The 25,463-nt window shown below is 29.1% G+C and overlaps 1 protein-coding gene and 1 pseudogene across 1 annotated transcript in view; one reads left to right on the top strand and one right to left on the bottom strand.

Annotated features, from left to right (window-relative positions):
* Positions 1 to 779: 779 nt before the first annotated feature.
* Positions 780 to 906, bottom strand: LOC142328503 (U5 spliceosomal RNA; annotated as a pseudogene).
* Positions 907 to 13,381: 12,475 nt separating this feature from the next.
* Positions 13,382 to 25,463, top strand: part of LOC142327910 (IDLSRF-like peptide) — a 358,303-nt gene continuing 346,221 nt past the window's right edge. The window contains exon 1 of the mRNA XM_075371276.1: positions 13,382 to 13,697. Coding sequence (XP_075227391.1) covers positions 13,568 to 13,697 — 130 coding nt within the window. The 5' untranslated portion in view covers positions 13,382 to 13,567. The remainder of the gene's footprint in view (positions 13,698 to 25,463) is intronic.

The raw sequence follows: 25,463 nt of genomic DNA, 5'->3' as shown, positions 1-25,463 counted from the left end.
TCAGATAATTTTATACAATAAATAATTTCCCGATTAAACTCGTGGGATTTATTTCAACCTTAATTCATTTTCATTTTGTACTTATACGCAAAGAAATATTCGTAATCCTGGAAAACTTTTGTCGTCACAAAATGTATTGCGTAGCTTACATCTCTTATTTGTAATTATTATTATTTTTTTAATATTGGTTTTTTTAATTATTTAACATTGCTTACATTTAAATTCATGAATTCTTGGTAATATTTATGACTATGAGACTTATTACTTTTTTTAAATTATACTTTGTAAATAGTATTTTATCATTTATCGGTTATATTATCATACACAAATAATAAGTTTTTTACGTGCTTGTCTTTAACTTAATGGTTAAACCGTGTACCCAAATCTTACAACCTTAATTAAACTCATTTCCCGACGTCGTACAATGGGAAAATTTTACACAGCGACGTAAGTCAAATGACAATACCATACTTCCATTGTTAAATTCATATGTTTCTAAATTTACATATATGAATATGTATATAACACAAAGGGAATATCTTGAAGAAGGGAGCTGAATCGATAGGATGTACCTATCGATCCGATACATTTTGACTGCCGATTCAGTATAAATAGGTCAGATGGCTGTTGAAGCGGATTTTAATGTAACTTCTTCCTTTCCTGTTTAGCCTTCAGAACCACCGTATAGTATTACTTTAGAGGAAATGGAGGAGGTGAATGAAGTGTAGTCATGTACAGTATCAGGTTGACCATTCCTGAGATGCGTGGCTAATTTTTAACGTAACTATAGTAAATTTACCTACTAAAATTCATGTACGCTAATCATCTTTTCCTTTCATATGCCTCTTTCCACGGAAATCTTTAGTAAAAGGCGAAAGATTATTCGAAATGAAACGTGAGTAGTGTACCCTAATCATCCGATTTAATAATTATAAGTAACTGGTAATATTTGTAATAATGGAAACCAATTCTCCGAGTTATAATATAGAATAAAACTGCTTATAAATATTTTTTTGATTGCTAACGAATTAAAACAATTAAAAGTAAAATCTAAGGATCTTTTTCGGTAAGCGGGTACTAATTTTTTCCTTTTTTTTCTCAAATATAACAATAAAAACGCACTTTTCTACATTTATACAAAAACCAAATAAAATTTTTACGGTTGAAAGGACCAATTTTCCATATTAACAATCAATCCTGTATTGGTCTTCTATATGTTTTTATTTCTACTCGTCGATTTTATTCTAATATGTGTTTTTCAAATGTATCTGAGAGAGGTCCAATATAAGCACTATTGCTTATTACTACAAATATAGATTATAAATATAATCTAATCAAACTTAACCTACGCTCGCTTTGCTAGCTAACCTAGTAGGTTAAGTTCGGTTAGAATATATTTATAATGTCTCTGCAAACACCTCCAAATACCCACTAATTTGGAAGAAAACGTGGTGCCTGCATACCGGAAAAGCTCAAAAAATAAATAAATAAAAATTATAAAAGTCAAAGAAATTTTATAACTTAAAAGTATTTTTGTTCAAATATGATTTTAAACAATAAAATTGTATACAAGAGATAAATATTAAAAATTAAATAACGTGACTGCCAAAAAAAAATTAAGGATAATTAAAGAGCATTCGGGCGACAACTTTGTAATAGTTTAATTTGTTTTTTTTGCTTTTATAAATTTATTTAAACATATGTATATAGCCTATACACTTCCGGTAACATAAGGATTCCAACGCGGAGTCTTACATATAAATCGGTCAGCAGTTGAGCTGCTATGGTGGAACAAACACGCATACATACATCATAAATACATTACACTCCTTTTTGTCAGTCATATAAAAATAAAAATTATTTTTAAGTTTGCTTTTTGGGACCTCAACCTTTTTTATCCAACAAGATTCTAATTTGTAAAGCTTTCTTGACGCAATTTTGGATTTTAAAATTGTACTCTGGAACACAACCAATAACAGAAATGTGGATGGTTGCTGCGAAATGAAATGACACGATTTTTGCAGTGGACTGTAATTAATTTATTGGTTTAAGATTATTAAAATATGAAAAGTATAAAACTGAATAATATGACACATGAACAGTCGAAATCACACACACACACACACACACACACGCGCGCGCGCGCGCGCGCACGAAGATATATATATACACACACATACACACAGATCAACGCCGACTTCCCGACACGGCCGCCACATACACACTATCTAACCAATCATCCCCACCTCTCACTCACACAACCTACACTCAAAATCACGCATACGCACACATTATCATCCAGTAGAAATCAACGGTTCCAGAATAAAATACTACAAACTAACCCGGTTCGCCTAGTGGTAAAATTCGTCATCACAAATCAGCTGATTTCGAAGTCGAGAGTTCTCTAAGGTTCAAATCCTAGTAATGGCAGTTATTTTTATACGGATTTGAATACTAGACATGGATACCGAAGTTCTTTGGTGGTTGGGTTTCAATTATTCACAAATTTCAGGAATGTTCGACCTGAGACTGTACAAGACTGCACTCATACATATCATCTTCAATCATCCTCTGAAGTAATACCTTACCGTGGTTCTGGAGGCCAAACTGAAAAACAGAGAACAAAATACAACTGAACATCTCAATCCCCGTGGTTCGCAAGGAATACGGAGATACACGATAACATAGGCATTCCGTACGTTAGAGAAGTGGTACGCCTATTTTCGAGATACGTGTCCAGGCTGGAGAAGCATGTTAATCATCTAGCTTACAATTAACTTGACAAGAGTGAAGACGTTTGGAGATTAAAAAAAGACTCCATGTGCTTGATCTAGTTGATGGGCCGTTACGATAATCCGGTTTGTGGAGATAACACTTCTTATAATTATGATTTTTATTTTCTGTTATTCAAATTTATGTATGCTTACATTAGCAGCTATGACTATGTTAAAAGTTAATGTTTCATTTACTGCTGTTCTACTCGTATTTTAAGTAAATGTTTTATTTATTTCTGTTCTATTTACGTACTTGATTTTTTGTTTAATGGTGTGAAGATATTTAAATATCCTCGTATTCAAACAACTATAAAATATTACGTTATTTCATAGTTAGTAGTATTTATTCATATTAATTGTTTTTGTACTCGTTGAGGATTATCACTGGATGATTCTATTTCAAGTGATAGTCTATTGTACTATTTTTTTATTATAGCTTCAATATAGAAGCAGTTGGTAAATAAACGAATTCAGAAAAAAACCACAATAAAACATGTTTTCCTTCAAAAAATAAACAAAACAATACAATTCATACCAAAATGTAAAAAATAATTTGTTTTAAAAAGAATTATGCATGACTAGAAAGAAAAACGTGAAGCGCGCTCTAATTAATGAGAGCGCGTTCCACGCTTTTATTTTTAGTCATGAATAAACAGAATTTTTTTTTAAAAATAATTTCACAAAATTATTTTTTACTTTTTAATACGAATCGTTTTGTTTGATTTTTTCTTGAAGAAAAACATATTTTAATTTTTTTTTTAATTTAATTTATATTATCTCTCCGTATAAAGTTAATGAATTATATTAAAATTTATGAGGTTTCTAATTAAATTAGTTCTTTATTATTATTATTATTATTATTATTTATTATTACTTTAAAATAATTACGAAATAATTTAATTATTAAATTAAAGAATTACAACTATAATAAAACAAATATAGTATGTGATAAATATCATTCTAACATTTAGTTCTAAAATAGTTGTAAATTTGATAACAAACCATTTATCTGATTACAAAATAGTCTTCTTTTTTGGTTGAACAGTTATCGGGACAAATAAATATTTTAAAATTCTTATTGGTTAAGAAAAAGTGTATTTCAATACTTTATATAATGTACATAAACTATTCTTCATACATTACCTTTACTAGCTTCCAGTCACATAGAAGGATTTCCAATATTGACTCGATCAACAGCCAGTAAAGTTATTGATTCTATACTTTGTTATACGTCATATCTAATCTAACTTTACCAATCATAAACTTTGTTTTTTTATTTTCTGTACTATATTGAAATACAAAATTTGATACGTTTGTATTGTTGTATCATACATAACATTTGTTTAGAATATACTAAAGCATTAATTAAATTGTATAATAATATGATACATCGAAATTTCGATGCAAAATTAATTAATTTATAGTTAACTAAAAGAGCCGATAATGCTTCGCTGTTACTAGATTTGAGTATATATGTAGATCAAATTAACACAATTGAAAGTCTGATAAAACATTAACAAAATGAACATTACAGAACTTCAAAAATGTTTAACCCTTTCATCCTTTCCCCCATTACGTTTCTCCCATTCCTCCCTTTACTTTTCCCACTTTCCATTTTACTTTTCCCATTTTAATTTTTACCCCCTGTCACCCATTCCCAACACCCTTTTTCCCATTTTCCCCTTTCAATTATCTTCTCCCATTCATCTTCCCCTTTCGTCTTTTTCCCCTTTCTCCTTTCCATTTCCTTTTTCCGTTTTCCGTTTTCCCTTTTCCCCTTCTTCCCTTTTACCTTCTTACCTTCCCTGGGCGCAGATTTTTCCTCCTCCTGCGCAAAAAAATAAAAAATAAAAAACATACAGTAACAGAGGCAGTGGCAATGGTCAGAGCAAGCTTCAATCGTTCTTCTAGTCTAGTAGGGGACTGTGCCCCTGGACCCTCCTGTATTCATTAAACTCATTCTTGCAAGAACAATAATGATAAATAAAAACTAAATTCATTCGATTTATAAAAACATCAATGTATTAAATTTCTTCCGTCAGCACAGGAATACTTTCAGTGATCTAAGAATGTGGGTTTCAAAACAGTCGCTCAATCTTAAAAGTTATTAGTTACTCGTACTTTATATGGATAAAAATGTATTTTGCTCGGTTCTTAGCGTTACCCGGCAAACACCACAGGCAGTTGACTATACTTCGTTTCTTTCTTTTTTTTAAAAATTACTTTTATGTTTTTTAGTAGACAAACGGAGGCAGGTACAACCAGTCACGTAGCACATACAGTAACAATAGTAGCAGTGACTGCTGGTTGAACCGCCATGCCGTACATCGTCTCATTCCTTAAAAAAAAAATCGAAATTCAAACAACCCGAAAAAGTTTTTTTACATATTTATCTGAAGAGTATTTGGATTCCCCATTCTAGTGAATATCTCGTTTAGTATAATTCAGATTTGGGTAAATTTGTAAGCATTATTCAAATTTTTTATGTCTTTCTTCAACCCTTTCAAAATCGAATTTTGTAAAATCTAGAAATTGTTTTTAGATATTTGCATGAAGATTACGGAAACCAAAAATTAAGTTGATATCATTTTTTTTTTACAAAAAAATTAAAAACATAGTAAATTTCATTTTTAATCCATTTTAACCCTTTAAAGTAGTAATTTCAAAAAATCCCTTTTCAGTTTACACTTACACCCTAAGAAGAACATGTATACAAATTTTCATCAATTTATCTTCCGTAATTTCTGCTGGACGGTTGATTATGTATGACTCATGACATATTATTTTAATTCTATATATATAATCAATGGATTTTTTAAATATTTCTTTTAACAATAAGAAAAAAAATCACGACTGCACATTTTTGTTATTTAATAATTTAACCTAAAATTTAGAAATTATTGTTAAAATATATTTCATCAAAGTTTGAATTTTAAGAAAAGTATTGTCAATTTAATTTAGTTTTCAATATTATTGTTCTTCCTTAAACTTTTTAGTTATTTGACAAAGTTTTTTATGCACACAAAAATAAAACAATAAAAAAGTATACCTAAAACGCTATCAACCTTAATAATCGGTTAAAAATCTAATAATTCGTTCTTGGAATTTCCAGAATGAAAGAACGTGTTGTAAAGTTGATAAAATAATAAAAAAATTATACACAGAAAATAAAAGATAAATAGCGTTGATTAACTTAGTTATAAATAAGTAAAGTAAATAGGTGGGTAAAAATAGTCTACAGTTGTAAACAGATCGATGAAAGACGTATAAACTACATAAGTACAAGCGAATTAAGTACAATAAACTCATGAAAGTAGAAGTTTAGATAATAATTTAATATATTCAGATTATTTAACGATGTAAACATTTATAAACAATTAAAATACATATACATCCAAAGAGAAAATACGTATTAAGGAAAAACTGTAGGAAATACAAACTTTAAGCGAATTTTCTTAAATGACATAACAATGTTAACGGTTGTGTGCGACTTAAAGGCACTCTGCACTCAACAATGATAAAATCATTCATAAAAACATGATAAAAACGCATAACAGACTTACCGGTGGTTTTCATTAAAATGATTTTGTATTTTCTTCTTCACTGAAAGGTTACATATCATCACGGCAATTTGCGATAATTTGCCGTACATCTAGCTCTACACTCGTCATAAGCACAAAAAGACTACAACAAAAAGCGTAAAGCAAAAAATCATGTATTCTTTCCGTTCCGTATTAACTTTTTACACACACTTTATTTCAACTCGGGAAGATAAATAAATCTATTGCAGAACATATTTTCACTTCCAAATAATCAACGGAACTGTTTTAGTGCTGAGTTCATTAAAATGTCAACCGCGGTTCTAAAGATAAATACAGTTTGTCTACAAATTTCTTGTACAACTTAGTTAAAATAATTTCCCACAGGAATCATCATAATACGGCCTCTACAAATTGATTACAAACCTGGATATCATGACTGAGATGATGAAAGAGCCTCAAGTAATAATCAGCATATGCCATTAAACAGTTATTTTAATAATAAAGGAATCATTCTTCCCCTGACCGTTCGGTTGCACTATGAGCCAAAGGTCAATTATTGTTTCTTAATTTCCTTAAAATGAAATGAAAGAAATACACGTTAACTTCGTAAGTATACTAATGTAGTTCAATAATAGGCCAACGGTTATTCGACAGGTAATGATGACAGCATCGTGGAATAAGCGTTGTGAAGGATACTGTCGTATTCTGAATCGCGCCGAATACACATGAACATTCTAATGGTTAATCAACTTTACACTTAAAGACCTTGGTTAGAAAATTATATAACTTCCAACTACCTTATACGTATTCATTAATATCTGGAACGTTTATAAAAGATTTGAAAACAGAGGAGAATTATTGTTTATACAGTATTTTCTATCCTATCCATGTAACTTTGTCGGGTGACTTTGTCGTGTTACTATGTCGTGAAAAAAAAAATGTGTAAAAAATGTAATTACACTATTAAAATCATCAGTATTTTCTCGTTAAATGTATAAAACATCTTGCGTGTCGTTTATCGTTTTATTTTTGATAACAGGTAAATAAATAAAAATTGTGGGTACTTCAAGACCGGACGGCCGAAGTTAAAACTTCTATTATACATATTTATTTCTTCTATTTTATATAAATATTATATACTGAGTGCACGAAATCAGCTATGTGCATAATGAAAAGTACGCTTTGATATATTATTTCATCGCACCACATCTGTATGATAAATATATAAATTGACTTCCATACACAATGCGTGACTTCTGTAAAACAATTAAGGTACAGTATAATAACCGGAATTTCAGCAAATATGCTACAGTTTAGAGCATTTTTGCTATAGTTTCTGCTACTTACTTAAAAGTTTATCTTAAATGTTTTTGCAGTACGCATGCAATAGCTGAATTATTCTTCAATAAAATTTTTCAGTAATAGAACGATGATACCCTTAACGTATATGTTATCGTGAATTACTGATATCTAGCAAATGCTGATATTTTTCGGTGAATGTTGACAAATATGAAATACGTCGGTGAAAGACTGAAATATTTACTTATATTATTATACACTCGGATCATCGCCAGTTTATGTTGACAAACACAGAGATGTTCTGGTGGGGGTTTGAAAAGATAACTAGAAATTAAAAAAAAAAAAAAAAAAAAAATCACCCAATACCAATCTATAAGGTAAATAGATTACAAGAAACACTGGTAAAAAAAATCTGATTTGGACACCACATGACTTCCTCGTACGCCTATTAAATTACATATATTTTTTTATTATTATTTATTTATTTTATTTGTTATTATTGAATTATTATTTATTGTAAAACTTTTTTTACAATCAGAGGTTAATAATATTAATATACTAATAAATCAATATATTTAAATTAAAAAAAAGTTAAAAAAAAAGGAATGAAGTTGCATTCGAATCGATGCGCCTTACCCTTTTAAGATCCAAATATTTCATTAATTAAACTTTTATTTGTCTATAACTCTGGAAACAATAAAAATAACTACCACATATGATATATCGTTGAAAAGCTCTCAATGAGGGCTGATTACGGCAGTTAAGAAAAAGTTCAAAATCCAATTTCATTGGATTTTGGGTTTTTCTTATGGTCCAGTCGATTGCAATCAAAAGAGAAGGTGCAAAACTAGATGTTACAACATTTCTAAATCCAAAATTTCAACATTCTGTGGCTAATCGTTTTGAGATATGCGAGATACATACCTATATACAGACGTCACGCCGAAACTAGTAAAAATGGATATTTCCGTCGAAATCTGAAAACTGAAATTTTTCGCGATCACAATACTTCATTTACGTCGTACAAGGAAGTAAAAAGAACGTTAAATCTAAGCCAAACGTTAAATATATAAATTATGTATGTTATTCTCCAACACTGGGGGCAATTAATCAAATTCACCGCATTTATAAAAAGAAATTTATTCAAATTATCAGCATTTTATAAATTGAAAGGACCAATCAGGTTATACAGTATATGTTAATTGCATGGATGAACAATAACAATACAAATAAGCGGTCAAATAATTTGGCCTTAGCTCATTTTTTATAAAACTGTTTTAATCACCTTTCACAATCACTGTATGCTGAATACGTAAGTTCGGTTAATACGTCCCGGGACACTGTATATATATATATATATATATATATATACACACACATACGAGGTCTGTAATTAAAGTAATGAGACTAGTTTTTCTTTTGGCAGCCAAAGTAGCAACACTGTAAAGTTACTAGTAAACGTATGGTTATATGAACAGCTGATTTATATTAAGTGTTAATAGTTTTAATCTATTGTTGCGACGTGAGATATAAACAAACTTTTTGTGAAACGAGTTTTTGTTGTGCGTTACAAAAATGAGTGATACTAATTACGAGCAACGTTGTGCAATTATGTTTTGTGTTAAACTCAGTAAGAATGATACTGAAACTTTTTAAAAATTGAAAAGGGCGTATGGAGATGACGCTCTGTCACGAGCTCAAGTTTTTAGGTGGTTTAGAGCATTTTCAGATGGCTGGGAATTAACCCACCGGCTTGGTCTAGTGGTTAACGCGTCTTCCCAAATCAGCTGATTTGGAAGTCGAGAGTTACAGCGTTCAAGTCCTAGTAAAGCCAGATTTTTACATGGATTTGAATACTAGATCGTGGATACCGGTGTTCTTTGGTGGTTGGATTTCAATTAACCACACATCTCAGGAATGGTCGAACAGAGAATGTACAAGACTAACACTTTATTTACACTCATACATATCATCCTCATTCATCCTCTGAAGAATTATCTAAACGGTAGTTACCGGAGGCTAAAAAGGAAAAAGAAAAAAAAGAAAGATAGCTGGGAATTAGGTGCGGACGATCCACGCTCTGGAAGACCGTTAACGTCAAGAAGTGACGACAATGTTGAGCAAATTAGAGACGTGATACGGTACAACCGGCGATTTACTCAGAATGATTGCAGAACAATTGAATTTGAACCATACCACAGTCCATCAAAGTTTGACAAACGATAGGACATGAAGAAAGTTGTGCAATATTGATTCCAAAAAACCTCACTGTTGAACAAAAAAACAACAGGGTGGAAGTGTGTCGCGATCTTCTAGGGCGAACTGAAACTGATCCGGATTTTATAAAAAAATGTTATTAGTTGATGAATCTTGGATATTCGAGTACGACCCAGAAACAAAACGCCGGAGCAAGGGGTGGCACACTTCAAACTCACCACTTCCAAAAAGCAAAAATGAGCAAATCAAAACCATGCTAATTTGTTTCTTCGATAGTAATGGTATTTTTCACAAGGAGAAGGGGTTTTTGCCTACAGGAAAGAGTGTAAATCAACATATTTACCGAGAAATTCTTGAAAGACTGCGGAAAAGAATTGCCCGCGTGAGATCAGCCATCAAAAACAACTGGATGCTGCATCATGACATTGCACCTTGTCACACTGCACTTTCAGTTAATGAGTTTTTGACAAAACATTGCTGTAGTTCCTCAACCGCCTTATTTACCTCTTGAGTCCCTGCTTCTTTTTCCTGTCCCAGACTTTAAAAAACTGATCAAAGGACACCATTTTGGAACAGTAGAAAACATTTTAAAAAAATGTAACCCACCATCTGAAGGATATTCCGGTTTCTGAGTTCCAACACTGCTATGAAAAGTGGGAAAACCGTTTCAAGCGTTGTGTGGCTTCCCATGGGAACTATTTCGAAGGTGACAGAGCCCATGTATAATTGGATTGTACATAAAAATTTTTTTTGAACGAGTCTCATTACTTTACTTGCAGACCTCACGCGCGCGCACACACACATATTAGAGACCTCACACACTTCATTTATAGACCTCGTGTATATATATATATATATATATATATATAAAACGTCATTAGATTTAAACAATAGTCATTTAAACACAAAATTAGGAAGATTTGTAACTTTTAAGTGATGGAAAATTAAAAAAAATAAATTATTTTAGAATTTATACCTCAGATAGTATTATTCTTTTTTCTCGAATTGAAATATTCTGCTACTGAAAGAATGCAATACTTCATAAAATCTTTACCCAAATTTTTAAAAACAATTACAACTAATCCTTTTAATATAAACGATACAACTAAATTTTTCTTAATAATTAATCCATTTCTTATACTTAAACAAACCGATGCGTATACAGTTATACACAACATTTCCTACCCGAAATTTTTGTTTACTGAAATCTGAAAAATTTCGAAAATATATATTAATGTAATCATTTTTTGTTTGAAAAATACATACATACTTTATTATATGTGACATATTAGGAATGATGGATGTGTTACAATAGTTTAAAAAAGGATTTGCTCTAATATTTGGTTAAAATAATTAAGGGAAAACATGAAAAACCGTAATTAGAATAATAAATTTAAAAAATGAGTAATTTATACAAAATTAATAAATATAATAATTTTGTAAAAAAAAAAGCTGACAATACAGTTATAACGTCACGCTCCTTTTTTCTGATACACGGCTTACACACAATTACACACTCAATTTAACTTGAAATATTAACAATTTTATTTAAATATAATATTCTTCTGCAACAGCTGTATGTTTGTGCTAACTAGCGCTCCTTGAGGTAAGAGGGGGGTACTATTGACGCAGTACACCCACTTGGCCACTATTTTAGAGCATTTTTTTGGGTGGGATGCGATTTTGAAAAATAATTTTTTGCAAATATTATTATTTTTTAATTGTTAACAAATGTGCCTAAAAAAAAATAAAACCTTAATTAGATGAAATCTCGAGATACTGATGTGACCTTTCTCTACAGCCTCATCCTCTTGACCTTTCAAGTTGAAACTTTAATCGCATCAATGCTCCATATATAGAAGTAATCTGGTCAAAATCGGTCCAGTAGTAAGATTCTGGAGATGTAAGATGAGAGACCGGAAACACACACGCACATACGAACATTAACATCCGGAAACTTTCCATCCGGTTTTTTGGGTTTCTTAGGTGTCAAAATCCGTTAAAAAACGTATATGCCGAAATTGAAGCGATTACAATACTTTCCTTTTTACAAATATAGTTCTGCTATAGTGCTGGAAGGGGAAGTAAAAAATATTAATAAAATTATACGAAAATAAATTAATTAAATCGATAAAGAACAAAACAACAATTTTGAAGGATTTAACTCATAGATATTTAAAATACTTATATTTAAGTGCGAGTTCAATAAGTATTTAAAATATTCAGGTTTATTAAATTAGCATTATTTAAAAACTAATTAATATAGTAGTAGTTTTTTTTTAAGAAAATCTTTCAGTTTGAAATTCTCGTTTGAAAACCGTTTAGATCATTTGGTAATTTATAAAAGTAGTAACTTAGGCATAATAAAGATTTTTCTTTCAGATATTATTCTGGTAACACGAAAATAGTTTTGTTTTTTTTCGATTGGTTAGCGTTTTTATTTTTTGGAGAAGTAACTGAATACAGTAAAATCATAATATAAATTTATGGAATCATTGTTATTTTTAATTTACTAAATATTAGTATACATGAATTATATTTACCAAATAAAGATTTTTTGCCCCGTTCCATCCTGATTTTTTGAAGTAGTCCCAAGATGTAATTTTATATTTTAAATGGATAAATAAGGAAACTATAATAATTAATAACTTCATAATGATGATGTACTCATATTTAGTATCTTTAAACCGAAATAACATGCTAAAAAAATAAATTTCATAAACGCCATCAAAATCTACGATCTAACAATCTCAAAAAAAAAATAACAGAACAACCAACAACAAAATAGAACAGTAAAAAAAAATATATAAAACAAAAAATGTAAAAATATAACATACTTTAAAATATTAAATCATAACGATTTAGTTAGATTTATTTTCGTTAATACAGCGAAGTATTTTGTATTTTTGTAACATTTTTATACGCTAAAAAATTGTCATTAAAAAAAGTATACATCTAAGTATAAGAAAGAATTACTCTAAGCCTAGAGTAAAATAAAATTAAATACTAATTTGTCTTTCATTGGAACTGGACATTAAATTAAGATATTTTTCTGAATATTAATGAACCTGAAAAAATCCATATTATAATATTATATAACAAAAAACAATTTATTCCAGTGGTTACATTTTTTCATATTAGACCACCCTAGAAATGTTTAATTAAATTTCTCCATTGAATTTATGCGAGATGAAATAATGAAGAAAAACGGAAGGTAATAATAATGCTGATGATGAAATTTACAGTAATGATTACAAATGTTAGTAATTATAAAAGACTTGTTTTGTTCTCTCTCTCTCTCTCTCTCTCTCTCTCTCAATATATGTGCGTGTGTGTATATGTGTGTGTTCGTGTAGGCGTGCAAAGGCAGGTAAGTTGATGGAGGTAGTGGCGGGTACGGTGGATTGTTAGGGGGGTATTAGGAGTAGGAGGTGGAATAAAAGGGGTGGTTTGGGGGAGTTGGATCGATGTCTAAGGGATAGGTATGAGGTTTGCTCAGTCCTGTGTATTCAGCAGTGTTCAGTCCAGTCAGAGACTCCGGTGCTGATATTTCCCAACAGCAAGCCGAACGACGACACAACACAAAATCTCTTATCATCTCTCATTGTCGGCGTTGTTCGTATACATTCCTACCTGCACTATTATTGAAAATTTAATTAATACAAAATAAATAACTGATTGTTCTTCCCTAAATTACTATCAGTCGAAAAAATTATTAATATAAATCATCTCGAAATGGTCTCTTCATTGCCGCTGGTAATATCGGCTCCTTTGCTATTGGCAGCAGTCTCCGCTGGATGGCCACAAACAGTCATGGCACTCGATCTTTCTCGACTCTATGGACATCTGAGCGCCAAGCGTAACAGTCAGTAGTTTTTTATTTATATTTTTTTAAATTTTTTATATAAGTTAAGGAAAATTAAAAATATTACGTAGAAAAATGATTAATTTTTTAAATAACCTTTTTCTTTACCTTTTTCACTTGTTAAAAATTATTTCAAACTATGCAATAATCATAATAAATCTTGATTGTCGTCAGTGAAATATTTCTTTATTATAGCGTTACTTAAACAAAAAATAAATAATTAAAAATTTCTTAAAATTAAAAAATCAAATCCGGCGTTACTTTTTAACAATTAACTACAATGATGAGGATAGAATCATAGATTAAACAAGATATTTTAAAAAAAAGCCCAAGACATCGCAACTACCTGTTCAATAGGAACAGGTGCGAAAAGTTTTTATTTCTTCAACAGAACGGAAGTTATCCCGTCAAAAGTATAAAGGGTGAAATTTTTTACTTTTTAGTTTAAAATTTCCAGAAATAAAAAAACCATCCTCTTACCAAATAATTATAAAAACAGTAACACGGTTTTGGCTGTTCTGCTAGCATTCTCTGTAACACATTAATTTTTTAATGCATTTATGTCAAGGTTAAAAAAATATTCAGTATAAAGGGGTTTATGATTTTGACCTTAGAAGGACTAAAGTCCAAAATCAATCAATGGTGTGACATTGAACTTAAGTGTTTTTAAAAAAATGTATAATCCTGAACATGGAATTTTCACAATAATTTTATTGTTTGATGATAATTTCTAAACTCTGATGACTTTTAGAAAAAATATAAAATAAACTAATAATTATTTTAATTCTTAAAAAAAAATTCAAACGCATATTTATTTTTATTTATTAAAATTTATTTTATTATTTTTTGTACGTTGCATAATTGTTTTACTTAAGTTTTTGATTGGTTTTATTAATTAAATTTGAGCGTTAAAATTTTTCTTAACATTTTCGCGCGTTTATAATCCTCTTCAGACCTTATATATAGCCCACTTTTATATCTTTAAAAAAAAATATAGATATAAAATTTTTATATTAAAAAAAAACTTCTATATATTCAGAATTTACTTATGACTTTTCAAATAGATTAGTAAACTTAACGAAAGTAAATTTAATACATTTAGGTTCAAAATTAAAAGTTCTAAATTTTTTTTAGAGAACTAGTAAACTTCTTTCTTTATAAAATTTGGCTTGATTATTACGCAATAGCCAACACTTTTTGTCTTTAATATAAAACGTTGAAATTTAATCTTTTTTTTTTTTTTTTTAAATAACAAAATATAATAAAACTTCTGCGTTATTATAATTGAATTATTTGGTAAAACTGAACTTTGATGTTCAATTTATAAAAGAACAAATTACACGATTTTAATCGAAAATTGTTTGCGATTAAGAATATTTTTGAATTTAGCAACTAAATGAAATAAATAGTAAAACAATTAAAATGTAATTTTTAGCTAAATTTCACAACCATGGAATTAAATTGACATTGAAAAAAGTTAATTAGCCCTTTTCAATGTTACGTAATACGTATTTAGAAATGGCGCTAGAAGTGCAAATAAACTTCTAACTCTGCCTTTGCTTCAAACTAATTTTTTTTTAGATAATAATAATATCATTACAGGAATATGATAAAAAATTAAATTATTAGCGTGCCGTTGAAAAATGCGAAAAATGTTTTATCTTTGATAAAATTTATGAATGAAATAATTCTGTTTAAAAGTCAAATACTACCAGGTATAAAGAAATATAAACTCGTAATTAATTTAATTTTACAAAAATTTATTAAAAAAATTATGCAATTTACAAACTATCAAACACTATATTAGCACAATTTTTTTTTTTTTTTTTTTTTTTTTATGGCGATATCCATAATAAAATTTATTACAACTTACACCATTTTGCACAAGCAGTAAATTCTTAATAAAAGTAACTACTTACGGAAACTTATGAAAAATGGAATTAAAATTACACTACGCAGACTACATCAAAAATATAATTATTTCCATTTAAAAATAAAGATTAAAATGACATTAAATCTTCGAAATATATGAAGTTCGAAAATCTTATCTACAAAAACATTTTAATTTTTTTTTTCATTTTGAACGGTAGTGTGAATGAAAGATATTAGCAGCTATTTTGAAATATTATTTGGTCCTTTGATGGAAGTAGGAGGTTTTTTATGGGACGATGATTTGTGATGTTGTAAAATGAAGGATTTATCAGACCAATATATCTTACTTCCTGTCAGACTTGATGAATTTGATTTTAAAACAAAATACTAAAAAAAATAAACTAAATAAAATTTAGAATTTTTAATTTTTAAATATTTAAATAAAATAAATTTAAAATATTTATAATTATATTAATAACGATAATTATTCTTGATAAATTTATTTCATTACTTAATTTAAAAAAAATAACAATTGACCGTGTATACTAGTCGTATCATATCTGTTAATGAGACTGAACCTTTAGATAAACTTTTAAGTAATGGTAAAACAGGAAATTTAATTTTTTTTTTTTTTTTTCAGTTAATACATGAATTTTATCCTGCTATGCAAAATCTGTCTAAAAAAAATTTTAAATAAAAAAAGAAGATATTTCTGACCGCTTTTAACCTAATTAAATATTTAGTCCACGCGAAACTTAACAAAATCTCGCGAAACATTATCTCATTATCATCGATTAAAATTAAAGCATTTATGGACTACTTCTAATTCTTTTGTTATCCACAATTTTCAAGTTATAGTTATTTTGTTCAACAATGGATATTTTTAGAACTTACGAAAATTGTACATTTGTCTTTATAAGCTAAAAAAGAAAACATGAAACGTTAATAAAAAAAATAATAATAATATGTAATAATATTTCTTATAGAAATTTGACTAAATATCAACCCAGGTGATAAACCTTCTCAATAGTCTACTCGCCAGTTACTCGTATAGTTAGCAGATATAAAATTATTATGCAAGGCGTCACTACTGCAACTTGTTCTGCATAAAGTAATAAATAAAAAAAATTACAATGAAATTGTAAACCGTACGGTAAGAGTCTCGCAGATATCATTTCTTCCGCTTAAAAAATAAAAAATTTCTATAATTTAAATAAAAATATTTTGAATAAAACGATACCGATGTCAAAAAATTAAGACACTACATTTCTATTATCAAAAACTCTTATAATTTAGAATTTTGTTAAAAAAACAAAACATGTTAAATACAGGGTTATCATAAAACAATGGTGCGGTTTTGAACATGGTTTAAATTAAAACAGAATTACTTACAGTTTATGTTTTTTATTTTTCAAATTTGTCGTCTCAAACATTTTTTTACATAATTAATAAATTTCAATATGTGCGCCCTTACTCGCTCGACAAATGTCCAAACGATACTCAACTTCTCTCCAAGCATTAGTTAACATTTCTTCGTTAATGGTTGTCATTGCTTCATTAATCCTGTTTTTTAAGTGGTTTAGGTCGCGAACTTTTTGTGTATAATCAAAGCTTTTGTACCCCCGCAAGAAAAAATCGCAAGGTGTCAGGTCTGGACTCCTTGGAGGCCAAAGTATGGGTCCTTGCCGGCCTATCCATCGATTTCCAAATTTTTCGTTCAAAGCGTCCGTGACTGATGCATTGAAGTGCGGGGGAGCACCATCTTGTTGGAAATGAAGTCGATGAATGTTTTTGAGTTCATCCGGCTGAGGAAAGCAATAATCGGTTAACATGTCAAGATACACAACTCCATTAATTGTTTTTTCAGCAAAGAAGAAAGGCCCTATTACACGATGTTTCATCACACCACACCAAACATTAACTTAGGCGAATCGTGTTGTTTCTCAATAATCGCGTGTGGGTTTTCAGAGCCCTATATTCGTGAATTGTGTCTGTTAACACATCCATTTACATGGAATATAGCTTCGTCTGTAAAAATTATATCATCTAAAAATGATTCGTTTTCACTTATTCTGTCCAACATTTAAAAAGCTAAATTGTAACGTTTTACACCATCATCGGGTTTCAATTCCTGCAGCATCTGGATTTTATAAGGGTGTAATTTCAGTTTTTTATGTAAAACTTTGTGAACTTTGATTTTGGAATACCTAATTCGACGCGGGATGAACTTCACGTCGAAACGCACATTGAACTAAAATTACGGATTTTAATTCAGCCATCAATAAAACATACTTTGCTTTTTTCTTTATTCGAGAACATAGTAACTCATTAAACTCACCGCAAGAACAATACAAGAACTGACGTGGTTACAACTGCTGATAAACAAACTTTTAGTTTGTAGGCTTTCAGGAATACAAATATAACATCTAGAGATTTCCCTACAATCTTCCTATGAATTACTGAAACCGCACCATTCTTTTATGATAACTCTGTATATGTAATAGACAATAGATATACAATAATAGACAATAAACTATATTTAAGAGTTCCATATAATAAACAAAAAATGGAAAAAAAATATTACTAAATTCTTATCGGCCCGATTTTATTTATATATAACACATATCACATTTAAGAAAAAATACAATTCTTATTATTATTCGTTGTTTAATAAATGAAATCGGGCCGGTAAGTGTTTTGTAACAAATTTTTCTATTTTTTGCGTATTATATGGAATGCTTAAACATTGTTTATTATCTATTTTATTCTATGTCTATTGTCTATTACATATATTTAACAAGTATTTTTTTTTTAAACAAAATTCTCAATTAATAACATATTTTGATAACAGAAATGTAGTGTCATCTTTTTTTATATCGGTATCATTTTGTTGAAAACAGTTTTATTTATAATACAGAAATTTTATTTTTTGAGCGGAAGAAATGATAACTGCGATACTCTGAATACTGTACTGCCATGGAGCTCTTCAATCAGGAATAACCGTAGAGAACAGGTAGTTATTTTCCGTCTACGAATTAGGGATACTAATCTTACACATCGGCACTTAATTAATCAGACAAGTGGAAATGTTTGTGTTCGTTGCAACTGCTAACTAACGATGTACTACATCCTTGTTGACTGTATTTGTTATGCGGCATTGCGTCATAAATTTAAATTAGAAGTTAACATTCAAGGTATTCTACGAAAACATATGATGATGCTATCGAATATCTTGTTGTTTTTTAAGGCTGTGCATCTGTGTTGGATTATTTTATAATTATTGAAATCTGTTTTTTTTGTTCCGGGTGATGGATAACGGGAAAGAAAGCATTTTTCGCCTTCCCCCCCCCCCCAAAAAAAGAAAAAACTATTTATTTTAAATACGAGTATTTTTGAATCAAATAGTCAAAACTGTTTAGGCCACAAACTGGACGAAGCAATTTGACGTAAAATTTATTTTATTTTTTTTTTTTTTATTTTATTTCGCCGTTTACAAGGGTATTAGGTAAAACAAAGGTAAACAAAAAAATTGTTTTCTTTGGTTCTTTTTAAAACGAAGTTTCAGTAATAAAATGAAAATGCATAAGTTAATAGAAAAATTATTGAAGAATGTAAAAAGACAGATATTTCGTTTCTAGATATTTCGTTTTTATTATGTATCAAGCAATTACTTTCCAAATTTTTCAGCAAAGAAAAACGAAAAAAACCAGTTTTGTCAGATCGTAGTATATTTGTTGCGGTGAATTTGATTAATCCGGTTATTATACATAATTACCGGTGAATATGATTAATCGCCTCCAATGTTGGAGAATTAATTAAATTATAGCAGTTTATTAAATATACCGGTAAATTTACATATTTTACTAATTAAAAAACAACTCGACTGTAAGCTGTAATTACTGAATTATTATATAAATAAATAAAATATTACTGTTAATTAGTCGAGTTTAGCGAGCGAAGAGACAATACGTTATGTTAGTTTATAACCTATGCTCGCTAACCTCGTTTAATCAATGTTAAATATACAAATTATGTTATTCTCTAACATTTTAAGCGATTAATCAAATTCACCGATAATTACGAATAATCACCGGATTAATCAAATTTACCGTAACATAAATATAACTTGTATATAATTTATCGTTTTTTGGTTGCAACAGTCATCTTCTGCCCTAAAATATTCGTATTAAAAAAAATGTATTTCGATATAAAATTTAAATAAATCTGTGAAAAATATTAACTGAATTATTAATTTACAAATTTCTCAAAAATGGCTTTTTAAAAAAAAATTTAAGAAATAAATAAATATGTCAAGTCTATATATAAATAATTTGTTAGCAAAAAATTGGGGGAAATAAGTTCTTGAACGTAAATAAGGAAGTTTTTTTCAAATTAAATTTGATTATAATGATTTGTAACTTAAAAAAAAAAAAAAAAAGATTAATAAATGAATGAAAAAAATTTCGATAGCGGAATTTATTCAGATATGTTTAAGTAGATTTAAAGATAACTCATCCCGAGTTATAATGTATAGATAGATATAAAATACTGGGAAGAATGCATTTACGAAAAATTACCACGGGGGAATGTATTTATAATAAATCTAGCATTCCATTCGCGGTTTCGCCGACTCTATTATGTTTACTTACAATTCCCATCAAGGTCAATTATTTTTTTTTTTTGTATCTTTTTCAATCAATTAACCGAAGTCAGGTGCTAAAAAGTCGTATCGCTTATACAATTAACAGTGGCAGTGACTGTGTTGGTTGAGCCACCTAGATGTACACTGACGCAACCCTTAAAAAATCTAAGTTCAAAAAATCCCGAAAATGGTTTTTATATAGTTATCTGAAAAGTATTTTGCAAGTCCAAATCTACTGAATATCTCATTTAGTGTAATTAGAAATGGTGAAAATTTTCAATAACTGTTCGAAAACTTTTACCTTTTTTCACCACTATCAAGGTAGATTATCAGAAAAAATAGAAGTTTGTTTTTACAGTAGATATTCACAAGATTACAAAAATTCAAATTGATATTTTCATTTGTTTCAGAGACATTCAAAAAATAGTCGGGTTTCTAAAAAAAAAACTCGAAAATCCATTTTAACCTTAATACTCAGAATTTTAAAAAATCTAGAAATTGCTTTTTAGATATTTTCATGAAGATTCTTCTTCTTCTTGGTGGATCTGTCTTACGACAGGTTCAACTGGACAATTTTTTTTTACTTTTTTCGATCCTGAACTTCTCTTTTCATTTTCCAATAACTTCTTTTCTTTCTTAAGTCCGTTGTCATTCCTATCTTTCTTCTATTTACTCGTTTTATTCTATTTTCTCTTCAAGAATCCTGAGTATGACGATTATACAAATTGATTATACATTTGTTACATAGAAATTAAAAAAATAGTAACTTCAGTTTTACTCCATTTTGGAATTTGAAAAAAAATTCTTTCTTTCTTTTTGTTAGAAAGATTTCTTCTTTGTAACAAAAAAATTACCTCAAACAACAATAAATTTACACTTTAAAACAGTTAAAAATTAATTTAAAACAAAAATAGGTCAACATTTCAATTATTGAACTATCATCTTTAATACATATGTATGTAGAAGAATTAATTAAAACAAAAATAGGAAAAAAAATCAATCTCAAGAAATTGTAAAAAAAATTATTAATGAACTCGCTTTGGACATTTTAAATTGAAAGTTAAATGTTAGCTTGTATAGTCAAAATTATTTAAACCCCCTACTTGGATTAGTTCTTTTAACAAAATTTTACTTTAATTAAAAAAAGAATTACCTTTTTAGATACATGTTTTTATGTAAATACAGTATTATAAAACTTAAACTTGACTTTGGGAAGAGAACATTTTTTCCCAAGTGAAGTTCAGAAAACTCTAAATGAAGTTACTTTAATTTATGAAGTTCATTCAAATGAACGTTAACGTTAACAGGCGTTAAAGTTATATTATTAAATATAAATAATAAGCAACACAGATTATTCTTCAAAAAAAGAGAAACAAAAAGAAAATTGTTAACAAAGAAATAATGTTGTTTCGCTTTACACCAGGTAATACTATTATATTGATCGTGAGACTGACTCGCTGTAGATTAATCTAAATGGAAAGTTTATATGGCATGAATTCTTTTATAAGTTAACCTTCCGCTTTCAACTTGGAGTGCCCAATATAACATGAATACGGCTAAAAATATTTTTTTCCCTTTTATTTCGTTTAAGTATTGTTTTATACACACAAACACACACACACACACACACACATACACACACACACACACACACACACACACACACACACACACACACACACACACACACACACATATATATATATATATGTATTTATATTTATTACCGTTTTTTGTCTTTATTTATTACTCTTATTCTTATAAGTGAGTATAAACTTTTAAATTTATTTTTATTATTGATTCCTCTATATTGATTTTCAATGATGATTAAATATCAAGTGATATACGCATCTAATTTTATTTTTTATCTCTATTTTTTAAAATTATTTTGAATGTAGTGTTCCCTATTTCATCGTGTATTATTCAATAGGCAAAAAGCCCGAAAACAAAAATAATAATAATTTATTAGTATTACTATTATTATAACATTATTTATTTACTTTCTTCATAATCATGACGCCGTTGCAACTAATTCCAGTTTAGAGAATCTTGAAATCAGTAGTTATTAATAAATTTTCCGTTTTCAAAAATTATTTTATAATTTATCTTTTTTTTTTTTTTTTATAGTCGCAAAAACAATTAGTCATTAGTGACTTATTACTGAAATGTAACTGTACCAGTAAATGTGTAGTCTTGAACAATCTCAGGCCGACCACTCCTGAGACGTGCAGTTAATTAAAAGCCAACCATCAAAGAACACCGGTATTCACGATCTAGTATTCAAACCCGAACCCACCGGGTTGGTCTAGTGGTGAACGCCTCTTCCCAAATCAGCTGATTTGGAAGTCGAGAGTTCCAGCGTTCAAGTCCTAGTAAAGCCAGTTATTTTTACATGGATTTGAATACTAGATCGTGGATACCGGTGTTCTTTGGTGGTTGGGTTTCAATTAACCACACATCTCAGAAATGGTCGAACTGAGAATGTACAAGACTACACTTCATTTACACTCTTACATATCATCCTCATTCATCCTCTGAAGAATTATCTAAACGGTAGTTACCGGAGGCTAAACAGGAAAAGGAAAGTATTCAAACCCGAATAAAAGAATAAAATCCTACCTTCATTAGGATTTAAACCTGATAATTCTCGACTTCCAAACAATATTTAATATTCTTTTTCTAAACGTTTATATTTATCGAATTCAATAGTTCTCTTTTTTCATCGATCTTATGATGTTTTTATATTGCTATTTTTTTTTTCTTATATAATGTAAGCAAATTTAGCTTTTGTTGCTTCTTTTTAAAACAGTTATAAGGATTCATTTAAACAATTTTTCATATAAGAATTTTAACTACCTAAAATTTAATATGATGTATTAAAACGGAAAATTAAATTACATATGTAGCAAGGTAAAAGATTTTTATTCGTATTTACGGTGCGAAAGTGTACAAGTTAAATGTTTCTTTTTTTCTGCACGTACAATAGTTTTAAACAAACTTTAAATGCTAATAAGCTTTTACCAGTTTATTTTTTATATTTAAATCTCTTTTACTTTATTCGCAAGTTTTTCTGTTTTTTTTAAATTTGCCTCATGTGTTTTTTTTTTATTCAGTAATATTTTGATAGTATAGTTAAATTTATATTGCCGGCCTCCCTAGTGCGAGTGGTAGCGTCAGGGTCTTTCATCCGATGGTCTCAGGTTCGAATCCCGGTCAGGCGTGGCATTTTTACACGCTAAATTGTCATCCATCTCATCCTCTGAAGCAATACCTAACAGCGGTCCCGGAGGTTAAATAAAAGAAAAAAGAAAGTTAACTTTATATTATGTTCTACCTTAATAAAAACCTGACAACTATGGGTTATTTCTGATTCACGGCTCACACAAAAAACAAAATTGAAAATATTTATCACTTTATTTAAATGTAATACTTTTTCGTTTATTTAATTCAATGATTCTAAATAAAGCGCTCGCGAATGCCGTATTTAATTCACTCGCAAGTGGCAATACTAGCGGCAACAGTCGGCACTAACAAAACTAATGTAATTTCACAACTTACATAAACAAATTTCGCTTGTACGGTCGGCAGACTGGTGTAGCTACGAGGCCTAACGCATCAGGTACTGAGTCAACCGAGCGATCGAGTTCGCGTGACCCAGCCTGATCGAGTTACATTTTACACTTAAAATATTATTCATTTATTTAATTTTACCTGTACCGTCACAACGTAGCAGTAGTTTAGAACATTTTTTAAGGGGGGATGCGATTTTGCAGAAATTTTTTTGTTGCAAATATTGTTATTTTTTAATTGTTAACAAAACTGCCTAAGAAAAATATGACATTAATTAGGCGACATCTGGAGATACTGTAGGTGACCTTGTTCTACACCCTCATCCCCTTGATCTTTTTAAGTTGAAAATTTAATGGCATCAATGCTTCGTATGTAGAAGTAATCTGACCAAGTTTGGTCAAAATCGGCCCAGTAGTTTTGGAGAAATAAGGTGATTTAGAAGCCAACACCGAACATACACACACACACACACACACACACACGTAAATACGAACATTAACATCCGGAAAACTTCCATCCGGTTTTTTGGGTTCCTGAGATATCAAAACGTCAAGATCCGATGAAAAATAGATATGTCCAAATTGGACCGATTACAATACTTTCTAGAGGTATATCTCTGCTATAGCGCTATCCAGATCGGGGAGTAAAAAAATGTATTATGAGATTAATTTCTCTAATCATGTATGCTAATTTAAATAAATAAATAAATAAATAAGACAATATAGATAACATCTTAATATACATTTATTATTTAATAAAAACTATTTAGTTAATACTAATTTCCACGATTTTTATAATCTTAGAAAAAGTTAATAATTAAACCTTCTACGAATAAAAATATTTCATTTAAAAGTCATGTAAGGAAATCATAAAACACTTAATAACAGTGATATTAGCATGTTAGATTACTCGACTTATATACTTAAGATAGGTTTAGTTAAACATACATAAATGTATTGCATTTGTAATAAATTATATGTTCTTTTCAGTTCATATCATATTACACTAGTAAATTATAGTTACATTTTTAGCTGTACTTAAGTAACTATACGTCATTAACTTTTAATCAACATTAAGGAAAAAGAAGGTTCTTTATTAAGCCCATTATTTTTTTTATATACGTTCATGTCTCACTTATCACCCAATAAACCGATTTTATATTTTTTTTTTTACCATGTGAAATTAGTTTCTCTAGTAATTCTTTTGTCAAATTTCCCAAATAAACTATGGAAATGTTATTTTAACAAACTCATGCATTGTATGTATTTTTTTTTTTTTTTAATTTATCGTTCTTCTTGTAATTATCAATCCTAGGATTGACTTAGAACAGTTTTCTTCCTCCAGGCAGTTCTATCTTATCCCATCTCTTTTTTTTTCTATGTACGTTTTACATCCATCCAAAAATCTGTATGGCTTGTTTAATATATCCTAGTCTTGGTCTTCCTCTTGCATTGTTTCCTTAACTGTTTTATTGTTGCCAATGCTTAATAATCAATTGCTATAGCTTAATAATACAGAGTATACCACCGAAGTACTCCCGGGACTTTCATAACCTATTCTACTCGTGAAAATAATGGAAAAAATTCATCTAAACATATGTCCGAAAATGCTTCGTTTGCGAGTTACGGCTAGTGAAAAATTTCGCTCGGATTTTAGCTTGATGAAATGAGGTCGTAATGAAA

Source organism: Lycorma delicatula, chromosome 7, assembly GCF_047948215.1.
Source record: "Lycorma delicatula isolate Av1 chromosome 7, ASM4794821v1, whole genome shotgun sequence".
NCBI classification, from domain to species: Eukaryota; Metazoa; Arthropoda; class Insecta; order Hemiptera; family Fulgoridae; genus Lycorma; species Lycorma delicatula.
The sequence above is the reverse complement of the archived record's forward strand: the minus strand, read 5'-3'. Positions and strand labels throughout refer to the sequence as shown.